The following is a 12,654-nucleotide window of genomic DNA, read 5'->3' on the forward strand; positions in this document are numbered from 1 at the left end:
ATTCTATAAAATTCTAAACAAATTATCAATAAACAATTGGATGATATCTTAAACTAACAATTGATACTTGTATGCAATAAGAACGTAGAAGACCTTCCTGGAGAAATGTTTAAAATAATCTCAAATCAGAATAGCCTAGAAATACTGCAAGAACAAAAATTTATTAATAACTACTAATCCCAGGAATGATTTTCTGTGGGACTCCCAGGAGGAACTTAGTAAACAATGGTAAATGAGTTTATAGCGAAAGCACTAAACAAGTACGGAAATAATTATTGAATTCTCAGAGAAATCTCTTAAAATCACATGATTGAATACCTGAAAAGTTCGTGGAAGAATCACAAGGGATATTCTTTGGAGGCATTCATGAAGAAGTTTTCACTGGATTAGACAAAACATGAAGAGTTTCCGTAGTGAGAATTTGAATTTACAAATATTGCTGATATGCAGTGGAGAAAAATTCACAAACAAAAAAAAAGCAATACAAATCTATGCAAACTACCAAATTTGTGAAAATCGTGATTACGATCGACATACGACATTTTTTTTTTCTGTTCGGAACATAAACCACTGCGACCAATATTTGATCTATTGTAGTATATCCCGTGTCCTTTGTGTAGTGCATGTCGTGTTACTTTGTCACTATCGAGAAGTGATAAAGTATTCGGTTTTTTTACAGTTGTCATTCCTAACTTGATCACAGGAAAGGATTCTAATTGAAAGGTTCCGCTTTTTAAACCCTTCGAAGGGTGTGGTGGGTAGACTCTCCGCAGGCGCGCCCCTTTATCAGTCAAAATCGGATCCCTTGATAAAGTCGGGAAGTGACACCGATATTGTCCATGCATCAGAATCCTAGTCCTTACTTCTTCGAACTAGAGAACAATAAATAAAAGATTAGAAAACAACTTGTTAATTTCAACTCATTTTTATCCTTGTCTCAAGGTCATTCTCGGCTACTGGAAAACCGAGACTTGTCACTTTTAACAAGCTTTAAAATGTAACAAGGACTAATAGTGTTCCTTTGATTACTATAGCATCCTGTTCTCTTTGTTTGAAGCAGTCAGGACTAGGGTTCCTGATCTTTACCCCATAACGCACCACGAAAAGGTGATCTACCCGCGTTATGGGTAGACATACTACATTGTAAAACAAGAATTTGATAAACCCTCCCTAGGCCCCCTCCAGGAAAAATACGCCAATGCTGTCTAGCAAATCTTTACTTGATGGATGCAAATTGGTTGCATAAAATCAAGAATTTCTATTCGTGGAACAGGTAGATTTGAGGTTAGGGAATCGCCACTGCTTTTGATTCACTTGGGCTGTGGGTTTTGTGAAAGCAACTGAGCTCATATTTGGCCACAATATACATCGTACTGAAGCGCACCTTATTGCAAAGTTTCAGACGATTCGGCCGAGAGAAACCTCCCATGCCAAAGTGAATCATGAAAGTGCCCAAGTGATTCTGTACCCACTGTTTACAGAACTCTGGAAAATTCTTGGATGAATCTCTGGTGATTTTTTTTTGGAAGAATCCTAGAGTGACATTCTAGGGGAAACGATAACATAATTCTCTAAAGATGTCCCTGAACAAATTGCATTTTGAGCATTTTCGCGGAAGTTTTCTGAATAACAGTTGAACGTATTCCGCTAGGAAATTCAAAGAAATGATTGATTATTGGTCATTTCTGAAGAAATTTTTAAATATTATTTCCGAGAAAGTTGTGAACGATTGCGGGGAGCAACATTAAATTTATATTTGAAGAATTCCAAAGAAACACTCAGAGAATTTTCTGTGCAAGTAGAAACTTCCCTAAGAAATCACTTAGAATATGTTTCCAATTGAATTTTTTTAATTGTTTATGAAAATCTTGTGCATATAAGGAGGAATTCTTAGAGTAACACCTGGAAGAATCATTGTTATTGTAATTGTAAATCCTAAACACATTGTCAATGCCCAACTGGATGATATTTTAAACTGACAATTGGAATTTATATGTAATAAGTCTACGTATTTCCTGGAGAAATGTTTAATAGAATTTCTGGAAGGATTCTTCAAGAGATTTTTAAGCAATTAAAAATGATAAAGCTTCTTTGAAAATTTTCTGTTTAAATCAGAAAGCCTAAAGAAACTTCATGAAAAATCTATTTAATAATAACTACTAATCCCGGGAATGATTTTTCATGAGAATCTCGGGAAAAACAATTCTGGACAAACATTTCAAAAGGGCACATCGACATAGGTAAACATTGGCTTTGCAAGACGCTGCTGAGCCCAATTCAACTCGATCACGCTCACCAGTACCACTATCAGGAAGAGCAAACATCAATCGTTCTGATAGTGGTGTTAGTTTGCGTGGGCGGGCTAAAAAGGGCTCAACAGCAACGTTTCTAAAAAAAGACCTCTTGGGCCCTATTCAAATGTTTGTCCAGGATGCTGGTGAAGGCGTTCACAGAGAAAGTATTGAAAAAGTACGGAAACAATTCATAAAAAAAAATCCCAGTGGGAATTTTTATAGGAATCTTTAAGGTTTACAAGAGATATGTATTAAACAGTTTCACAAAAATCTAAATGTCCCCTAGTCCCAGTTGCAATACTAAAACAAACTACCAGACAAATTTTCATCCAATTTGGAGAATATTAGGAGGTGCGTCAAACCGAATCTGTGTTTTTTAGCTATTTTTTACATTCAAAAAATTCTAACGAGTTTTTGGAAAAACTAAAATCAAAATAAATATCACTAGTTGAACGTATTATTAGTACTTTACAACTTTTGAGAACACTGTATGCCGATTAGAGATGGTTTTGACCTCATAAAACTGATTTCTTTTCATTAAAGTATCTGTAAAGCATATATTTCTTTACAGTTTTTGTTCTACGAGATTCTTAACCTCATGCCTAATCATAAAAGTTCAATCGTAGTATCATTCCTTTGCCATTTCTGAACATTATTGTAGTACATCATTTTTGTATCCGAACTACAGATAAATTGTAAAAAATCGTCGGAAATACGACATTCCTCATTCCCCTGCATTTATAGCTGCTGCTAAATGGCGCAATTGCTGACATGTTACAAAATGGAACATAGTAGCTTTGCTTTTTCAATGATGGATGATGATTGAAGAAAACAGCTTTCAAATGTCATCAACGCAGTCGTGTTTCAAACAACATTCGCATTTGATGCCAATCAATTACATATGTGATATAGCCCCGAGGTCAAGCTTTTTGACTTCCGATCTTGAGGATCGTTGATTTTCGTTTTTTTCCAGAAACTCGTTAGAACTTTTTGAATGTAAAAAATAGCTAAAAAGTAAGAGGTTGTTTCCGAGATACGACCGCCAAGTTGACGTTGGATAACGTTAGCTTCTTCTATTTCCTGATTTAGGACCGTCACGAACTTATGAAAGATTTACCTAGAAATCTAAAAATCTAATCAATTTTCAAACTATTTGTTGCATGTCAATTCTGATCTATTATGGATATTGAGTGTTATTATTTGGTTGGTTCGGTTAACACTTTAACACCGATAGAACCGGTCGATGGAAAAAGAAGCATGGGCGGTAACTTTTGCTCTCCAAATAAACAGAGAAAGAGTTTTGGGTGATCTGTTTGTAGTATGAAAATGATGTCCGTAATAGGGAATGCATCACCAAACTCGCAACTAATCAATGATCATGACTGCGATAATTGACAAGAAAATTATGAATGAAATGGATCACTTGGGAAATGCGACCGTTCCTTATGAATAATCCCAGAGATAATCATATTCTTTAGTCCTTACATTTTATAGATGGAAATAATATCCTTAGGGGCCATCCATTTATTACATAAAGGTTCATGGGGGGAGGGGGTTTCAGATTTCTCACGCACCATACAATTTATATTTTAATTTATTTTTATTTCTATACAAAAATCAGTCCTCGGAAACAGCCTCAAATTGCCGTATTGTCAATTATTCGTAATTAATCAATTATTGTATGATGGAATGAGATGATTTAAGAGATTATAGCAAGTATGTGGTAAACACATTAGGGAATATTATACAAATAACTCTTTAAAACACATTTGTTGGCTCTGAAAAGTGTCGATTGAATTGTTGAATTTGCGTAACACGGACACATTTTGACGGCGCACTGGTTTCATTCCTCCTCGCCCGATGAGATTTGCGATGCGCATGACGATGTGCGCTTCAACAAGCGGCTTTGGTCGATTTTCTTCAGCCATCTCGTACAACAGCTTGCCTCTGGTAGCGAGTCGCTGAGCAGGTTTGGAGAAGCTGTTACCAGCTCGAAAGCGAAAACAGAATGAAACCAGATTCAACGAAGGAGGGATGCTTTATACCCTTAGAATAGCAGATGATGCTCCTCCTTTCATATTCTTCGTTTTCTTATCTGGGAAATAGGCTATATGAAACTGATGTCTGGGTAAGGGATGTACAGATTAGCATTATGCTGTTATTGCAATCCGACGGCACAGCAGCAGCATCCTCGGAAACAGCTTCAAATTGCCGTATTGTCAATTATTCGTAATAAATCAATTATTGTATGATGCTATGAGATGAATTAAGAGATTATAGCAAGTATGTGGTAAACACATTAGGGAATATTATACAAATAACTCTTTAAAACACATTTGTTGGCTCCGGAAAGGGCCGATTGAATTGTTGAATTTGCGTAACACGGACACATTTTGGCGGCTTTGGTCGATTTTCTTCAGCCATCTCGTACAAATTAGGGAATATTACACGGACGGTGACGGCTGTGCCGCTCGATCTAATGAACCAGAATGACCACGCTAGCTTCCCGCATGGCAATGACAACGGAGCACTGGCTGGTAGCGACGATTTCTGGCCGAAAACGATTATGCTGGCTGGTGCACTCAAATGAGCGGCTTCAGTTGCTGCGGCTCCGAAATGCGTGGTTCTTCGGTTCTAATGCGTGTTGTATTCGCGTCCTATTGAAAACTGAACTGAAGACGCGAATGACTCTCGAAATTTGCTCGCCGACCGTGTTCACAGTCTGACGGCAAAAAGAAGAATGAGGGAAGAAGCAGGGTGCGGTGCGCTTTTATAGTGGGAAGCGGAACCGAAAAATGTGCTTGAACGTGATTGGTTAGATAAGAAAGGGGTCAACGTTTTACGATATTTCAATAGTTTGTTGCCAATAATCAATAGTGTCCTCCATTTGAATCGACGCGTAGATAAATTTCCAATCAATTCATGGATAAATATTGAAAATCTATCGATAAATGACTGAGTTATTAGCGGTCAAAACCTGACCATTTTTCGTTACATGCTCAATTTTTCGTTTTTCTGAATTGTACCCCCATATGTTGCCGTAAGACGTTATCCAACGTCAAAAACACAGATTTATTTTGAGGCACCTCCTAATCTTCTCCAAATTGAATGAAAATTAGTCTGATAGTTTGTTTTAGTATTGTAGTAGTAACTAGGACTAGGGGGTGACTGTTTGAATCCCAGACATTTCGATTTTTGTGAAACTGTCTAATATGTATGATTTAACACTTCAGTCGTCACGCTGTTGTATTTTGTACAACAGTGGTGAAAAAACCTCGCTTTTCGTACACAGTATCAGCGTGGTGGTTCTGACGTTGGAAAACTGCGCGACGACTCAAGGGTTAAGAATGAGTTTTTCTGGAAGAATGTTTCACCTGGATCAGACAAAGAATGAATATTTTTCGAAGTGAAAATTGAAATTTACAAATATCACATATGTGTAGCGATGAGACAAAATGACAAACAAATAAAATCAATACACATCAAGTTTTTTTATGTAAAGAAACCCAGTAGAAAGACGATCCAGCAGACGATCGCTATAGAATAAAATAAATTCTTCGTCACTTCTTTCAATAGAAATTTAAATTAAAAACTTGATTTATTTTCTATTTTACTTTTAATATTTGTATTGTTCCTTCCATATGTTTATCCCTCGTACTTCCCAAGTGGTCTCGAATATAGTGTCGGCATATCCAGTCGCAGGGCGCTGATGCACTGGCAACTAGAAAATGCCCGAGTCACAGGGTCAGCGAAGAGAAGAAGAACAAAAACATTATTCCTTCATCTGTCATTCTTTTACTCGAATTAAAGTTCACACGTGTTAAACATAAGTTCTCCGGTTAAACGTTATTTTATCCGATTCCCACGCATTTATTGGGTTGCCACTCTGCTAAGTCCGTTCCCTGGTTCCAACAGGTTATGGCCCCAGTGGAGGATCGGTGGAAAACGGGTTGTATTCGCGATAAAAATTGAAAAGTTTTCGACGGTCATCGCGGTGTTGTGCGGTGATAGTTTTTCGTCGTTGTTTGCGTGTGGTGTTCGTCGGCAAGTTTGTTTGTTAAAGCAAGATGGCAGAAGTGGGAAAGTTTACCCTCGCCAAACTCAACAACAACAATTATGCGACGTGGAACTTCGAGGTTGAAATGTTTCTCACGAGAGAAGATCTCTGGCATGTTGTGGATGAAGTGAAGCCCGAACCCGTCACGGATGCCTGGCTGAAAGCTGATAGGAAAGCGCGGGCTACAATTGCTCTCTGTGTGGAAGCGAGCCAGTATACACTCATCCAGGGATGTGATTCTGCTCGTGAAGTTTGGGATGCGCTCAAAGGATACCATCAAAAGTCAACCACTACCTCTCAGCTATCGCTGTTGATCAAGCTGTGCGATGCGAAGCTCCAGGAGGGTGGTGATGCCGAAAAACATTTTCTCGACATGGATATGCTGTTCGAACGGCTGCAGAATGTGGGACTTGTTCTGGAGGAAAAGCTTAAGGTGGCAATGGTGCTGCGCAGTATGCCAGAATCGTATCACTATTTGGCATCGGCGCTCGAAGCTAGACCGGATGATGATATCACTATGCAGCTCGTCAAATCAAAATTGTTGGATGAATTCCACAAGCGCTGCGAGAGAGGCAGCAAAGGACCCGGTGGCGAACAGGTGCTCAAGACACAGTCGAGCAAGGCCTGTTTCTTCTGTAAGCAGCCCGGCCACTTTAAAAAGGATTGCTGTAAGTGGCGTGCGATGAAGGAGTCGCAAAGTGAAGCAGGATCTTCTGGGAACAGTAAACCTTTTGGTGGTAAGAGCAAAGCCAAAGCGAAGCAAGCTACAAACGCCGAGCGGGAACCAGTGAGTTTTCTGGTTCAGGAGGAGAGTTACGTCAGTCGTTCTTCAGCTGCGCAAAAATGTTCGTGGACCATCGACAGTGGCGCATCATGCCACATGACATGCAGCGATACGTTTTTTGATGCTTTGGATGAGTCGAACAGTGTTCAGGTGGTGATGGCAAATGGAAACCACACGAAGTCAGGTGGTCACGGAAGCGGATTTGTGAAATGTGTCGACGGCGCTGGTGAGGCTGTAGACGTGCGGCTGGACAACGTCTTGTATGTCCTAGAACTTGATAGCGGGCTCATTTCGGTAAGTAAGATTGCGGATAAGGGCTACGATGTGCTGTTTAAGCAGAATAGCGTCGAAATTATCGATAAATCGAAGAAAGTTGTGGCGCTGGGCATGCGTAGCGGCGGTCTCTATATGCTCAAGGATCGTGAGTGTGCAGCGGTGTCGAATACGTGCCATTCTGTGAATTGCCAGCATACATGGCACAGAAGATTCGGCCATCGTGATCCAGCGGTTATTGATCGGATTCAACGACAGCAGTTGGCCACGGGATTTAAGTTGGTGGACTGCGGGCAGAAGATCGTCTGCGAGTGTTGCCTAGAGGGGAAGTTTTCCCGTCCCCCTTTCCCTCAGAAGGCCGATCGGAAGACTACCCAGCCTTTACAGCTCATTCACACGGATTTGTGTGGGCCAATGGCCAACGTCACCCCAGGAGGCAATCGATATTTCATGGTACTGATTGACGACTTCAGTCGGTACCTGGTGCTGTATCTACTCAAGGATAAGGGGGAAGCGAAGGACTGTATCAAGAACTTCGTGAGGCTTGTCGAAAACCAGTTCGGCAGAGAGCCACAAGCCATTCGTTCGGACCGAGGAGCTGAATTTGTCAACAAGGAGCTCAAGTCGTTTTATAAAGAGGAAGGTATACGGATGGAGCTTACCGCTGGCTACGCCCCTCAGCAAAACGGCGTTGCTGAGCGCCGGAATAGGTACCTGCAGGAGATGGCAGTGTGTATGCTGCTGGACGCCGGACTTGAGAAACGGTACTGGGGAGAAGCCATTGCCACAGCGGGTTTTATTCAGAACCGGCTTCCTTCGAGATCGGTTGGAAAGACTCCGATTGAGTTGTGGAACGGACAGAAGCCCGATCTAAGCGGTCTGAAAGTGTTTGGATGCGACGCCTATGTCTACGTTCCGGAAGTCAAGCGTAAGAAGCTGGAGAGACGTGCTGAGAAGCTGACCTTCGTCGGATATGAATGCGGAGCGAAGGCGTATAGGTTTCTGAACAAGCAAACTGGCAAAATCATCGTCAGTCGGGACGCCAAATTCCTTGAACTTGGTGCGAAAATTAAGGAGGAGCTGGAACCGGTGGTTCGACCAATTCCCAGCCAGCAGTTGACGACGACAGTATTCAGCGATGACAGCAACGATGATCGAGATGCGGAAGAACCAGTGACGGGAAGTGATGATGAATTCCTGGGTTTTTCGGATCAAGAAGAGCCCGTGAACGAAGAAAGTGATGAAGAAGAGAGCCATGGAGAAGAAAGTGGTGAAGGGGAAAGTGCTGGAAGGCCTAAGCGGAGCACCGCTGGGGCTTTGCCTAAGAAACTCAGTGATTTTGTTGTGGGCGTTGCAAAAATCGAGGAACGAGATCCAAAGGACTATAAAGAAGCAATTGCAAGTGTTAACAAGAAACAATGGCGTAAAGCTATGGACAGTGAATATAAGTCGCTTCTTTCGAACAATACTTGGAAGCTTGTTCCTTTGCCAAAAGGGCGTCACGCAATCGGCTCGAAGTGGGTGTTCAAACAGAAAAAGGACTCTTGTGGACAAACAGTGAGATTTAAAGCGCGCCTGGTAGCTCAGGGTTACGCGCAACGCTACGGTGAAGATTTTGGTGAGGTGCATGCTCCAGTTGCATTGCAGCAAACGTTCAAAGTGCTTCTAACAGTGGCGGGACATAACAACCTGCAAGTGCGTCATGTTGATGTCAGGAATGCGTATTTGAACGGAGTGCTTCATGAAGAAATCTTCATGCGCCAACCGCCGGGGTACACATCGGCGGGCAATGAAGCGCTTGTCTGCAAACTGAATCGTAGCATTTACGGCCTTAAACAGGCCGCCAGGGTCTGGAATGCGACCATCAAGGAAGTTCTCATTGGTCTTGGATTCCGGCAGTCGGAGGCGGATGCCTGTCTGTTCAGTAAGAAGCTATCAAACGGTGAGTGGATTTATTTATTAATTTATGTTGATGACATGCTCCTGGTTTGTCGAGATGGACATCAAATCGACGTTGTTGAGAACGCACTAAGGAAGCATTTTGAGATTACCTCACTAGGGGAGATAAAACAGTTTCTCGGTATCAACGTCACTAAAGACAAGGACGGAATGTACATGCTGAGCCAGAAGGCCTTGATTCGGGAAGTATCAGAACGGTTTGGGTTGACAGACGCAAAACCGTCAAAGTATCCAGTGGATCCTGGTTACTTTCGTCTGAACGGTGGAGAGAAACTTCCTGATAACACACAGTACCACAAGTTAGTTGGAGTGCTTCTCTACATCTCCACTAACTCAAGACCGGACATATCAGCCGCCATCTCTATTTTGAGTCGAAAGACCAACTGTCCAACCCAACTGGACTGGTTGGAACTGAAGCGTACCGTGCGATATTTGATCGGTACCCAAGATTACAAGTTGAGGCTTGCCAGCGATCTGACGAAGAATTTGGAATTGGTCGGATACAGCGATGCAGACTGGGCCGGCGACACCGCCGATCGTAAATCTACCAGTGGATTCGTTTTTCAACTAGGGGAAGCTAGTGTCAGCTGGGCTAGCCGAAAGCAATCGTGCGTAGCAACGTCGACGATGGAAGCCGAGTATATCGCGCTATCCGAAGCAGCTCAGGAAGCAACTTGGCTCCGTCGCTTACTGGGAGAACTAGGTCAAGAGCAACGACAACCTACTATGCTAAACGAAGATAATCGCAGTTGCATTGACTTCGTTTCTTTGGAGCGGCAGAATAAAAGAAGCAAGCACATTGATACTAAGTTTTATCATGCTCGGGATCTATGCAGTCGTGAGGTCATCCAGTTACACTACTGTCCTACTGATAGAATGATCGCAGATGTGTTCACTAAGCCTTTGGGCGCTACCAAGATGCAGTTGTTCGCGGAGAAGCTTGGTCTGTGTCCTAAGCGGAAGTCTACAAATGAACTCCAGTGATCAGCGAGGAGGAGTGTCGGCATATCCAGTCGCAGGGCGCTGATGCACTGGCAACTAGAAAATGCCCGAGTCACAGGGTCAGCGAAGAGAAGAAGAACAAAAACATTATTCCTTCATCTGTCATTCTTTTACTCGAATTAAAGTTCACACGTGTTAAACATAAGTTCTCCGGTTAAACGTTATTTTATCCGATTCCCACGCATTTATTGGGTTGCCACTCTGCTAAGTCCGTTCCCTGGTTCCAACATATAGAAGCAAATTAATATTTGTATCAGCCAAACTCGGTATCGAAAATTTGTTTCAAGACAAAGCAAATGAAGAGCAATTTGTAAAAATATCATTACAATTAAAACAGGCTCATCCCGATTTTGAAGCCTTTTTCAATTGGACATCTTACCCCATTCTCTTCAATGCCTACTTTTTACTAAAGATCCTTTATATTTATAAAGGATTTCTAGATAAAGCAGTTGCCAGTGCAGTAGTGATGCTATTCGCCTTCCCATAGCCAACTAGGATAAGTGCAATTCTGTTCCGTTCATTGAATTCCATGACATAACAAGCACAATCCTAGTCATAAATGGAAATTCGTTCAAAAAAGATCCGTTTTATCTACAAAGAACATTCTCTCAACAGCTCTACGAGGTAAAAGTGAAAATAAACAAAGCACATATAAATCGATACTCTGGCTGGAACTGGAATCGTTATCGTTCCAAGAAAAACCGACTTGAAGGAAAATTCAATTGTTTATCTTTTCTTACTCCTCGTACAAGTGCCTATAGGTATACGCTTATAGAATTCGTCTCCCCCATCTTGGGTTCAACATTATCGATTTTTTCCTTCTTTTGCTGGGCCGCATAGAGTGCGCAGCAAATGAATAGGATTTTATTGAAACAAGAAAATATGAATGACCTTTCAAGAATGCTACTTACATCAAATTGCGGACATCCTTCGCTCGGAACATCATAGCCGGGATCAGAATAATCGAGTTGATCATCAGCACAAAATAGTATATGAAAAATTTGAAAAAGTATCGAAATTTGTGCGAGGTTTCGTAGAAGATGGGCATCAGTATGATGCCACAGATGAGGAAAATCTCATAATAGCTGGCCATCGTTCCTTCTGTCGCGAACAAGATCTCAGCTTCTTAATCCAGCAGGAAACACAGAGGAACGATATCAATCGCACTATTTTGCCGCTACGGTTCTCCTCTAGTGGCACATCCGAGACTACGCACAACGTTATCCACCACCACTGTCTTTAAATTATCGAATTAGATCCAATTTGGCGCAGAGGACGGATATCGCGACACCGAAACGGCTCAGATTATGGGCCCAACTGAGACTGAACAAACTAAGCGAGGGACTGCGGCGACTTTACTCCCCCACACACCGGACAACAATGTTGGAACAGGGCAGGTGCTTTATTTATCTTGGTTGATACGCTTGGGAAGTCGCTATGAGGATAGAAGGGATAGAATTAGCACCGTCTGTATCGACTCGAGAACACTTCTAACGTTTTGATACGCGCACGCGATATAAACCGGGATACCGCCAAACGCAGACTGCAGTGGAAGGAACACAGTAGTCGATGCTTTATTATGCTCTCTACGCGCGCACAGAGCGAACCGCGAGTTCGTGACGACGTTGATTCGCGAGACGCGAGACAGCGTTTTGATCTTCTCTCCTGTCGGTCCTTTTTACGCACGTTTAAAAAACATTACACTTGAAGATCGGTAACATCATAATATTGAATAATAATTATCAAATGAAAATTGTCAGAAAGGCAGACCTCACTTTTATAAATATTTTTAATTTTTTTATTGCATCAATTTCAAGAAGATCCTTCACAGTGGAACAGCGAATAAGTTTCATAATAAATTAATGACACCAACAAAGCTACTCCACTATTACTGTGTGAAGCATTTTGAATGTGCGCCATCGTCCTGGTTCTCTGTTTTGACTTCTCTTCTCTCAGCAAGCAAGTCGTGACGCACGCACACAACGACTTTTTACTGTGCAATGCTGCATGGGCATCGTACGTACACGGAAACTAACTTCTAGTGAAACTTTGCATTGAAAATAAAACGAAAAAAACACCCATTTTCGCTAGAAAACTCTTCGCACATTTCGACCTGATTTGCTACTGAAAAGTAATTTATTAGCCTATCTTGATAGGGCAAACGCTCCCTTAGTGGAGGCAGCTCCAATAGTGGAGGTAGTGTGTTTTGGCATGTTTCGTACTAATAAATGATTACCGTGGTGCATCAATACCCGCCCGGATAAAAACGTATCATTCAGTGAATG

At 41.7% G+C, this 12,654-nt stretch overlaps 1 protein-coding gene across 1 annotated transcript in view; it reads right to left on the reverse strand.

The window, feature by feature from the left end:
- The window catches only part of LOC5567820 (1-acyl-sn-glycerol-3-phosphate acyltransferase alpha), a 65,437-nt gene extending 53,421 nt beyond the window's left edge, over positions 1-12,016 (reverse strand). Inside the window, exon 1 of the mRNA XM_021848951.1 lies at positions 11,281-12,016. Within this exon, the coding sequence (XP_021704643.1) occupies positions 11,281-11,462 (182 nt within the window). The 5' untranslated portion in view covers positions 11,463-12,016. The remainder of the gene's footprint in view (positions 1-11,280) is intronic.
- Positions 12,017-12,654: the final 638 nt, after the last annotated feature.

This window comes from Aedes aegypti, chromosome 3 (assembly GCF_002204515.2).
Source record: "Aedes aegypti strain LVP_AGWG chromosome 3, AaegL5.0 Primary Assembly, whole genome shotgun sequence".
Taxonomy (NCBI): domain Eukaryota; kingdom Metazoa; phylum Arthropoda; class Insecta; order Diptera; family Culicidae; genus Aedes; species Aedes aegypti.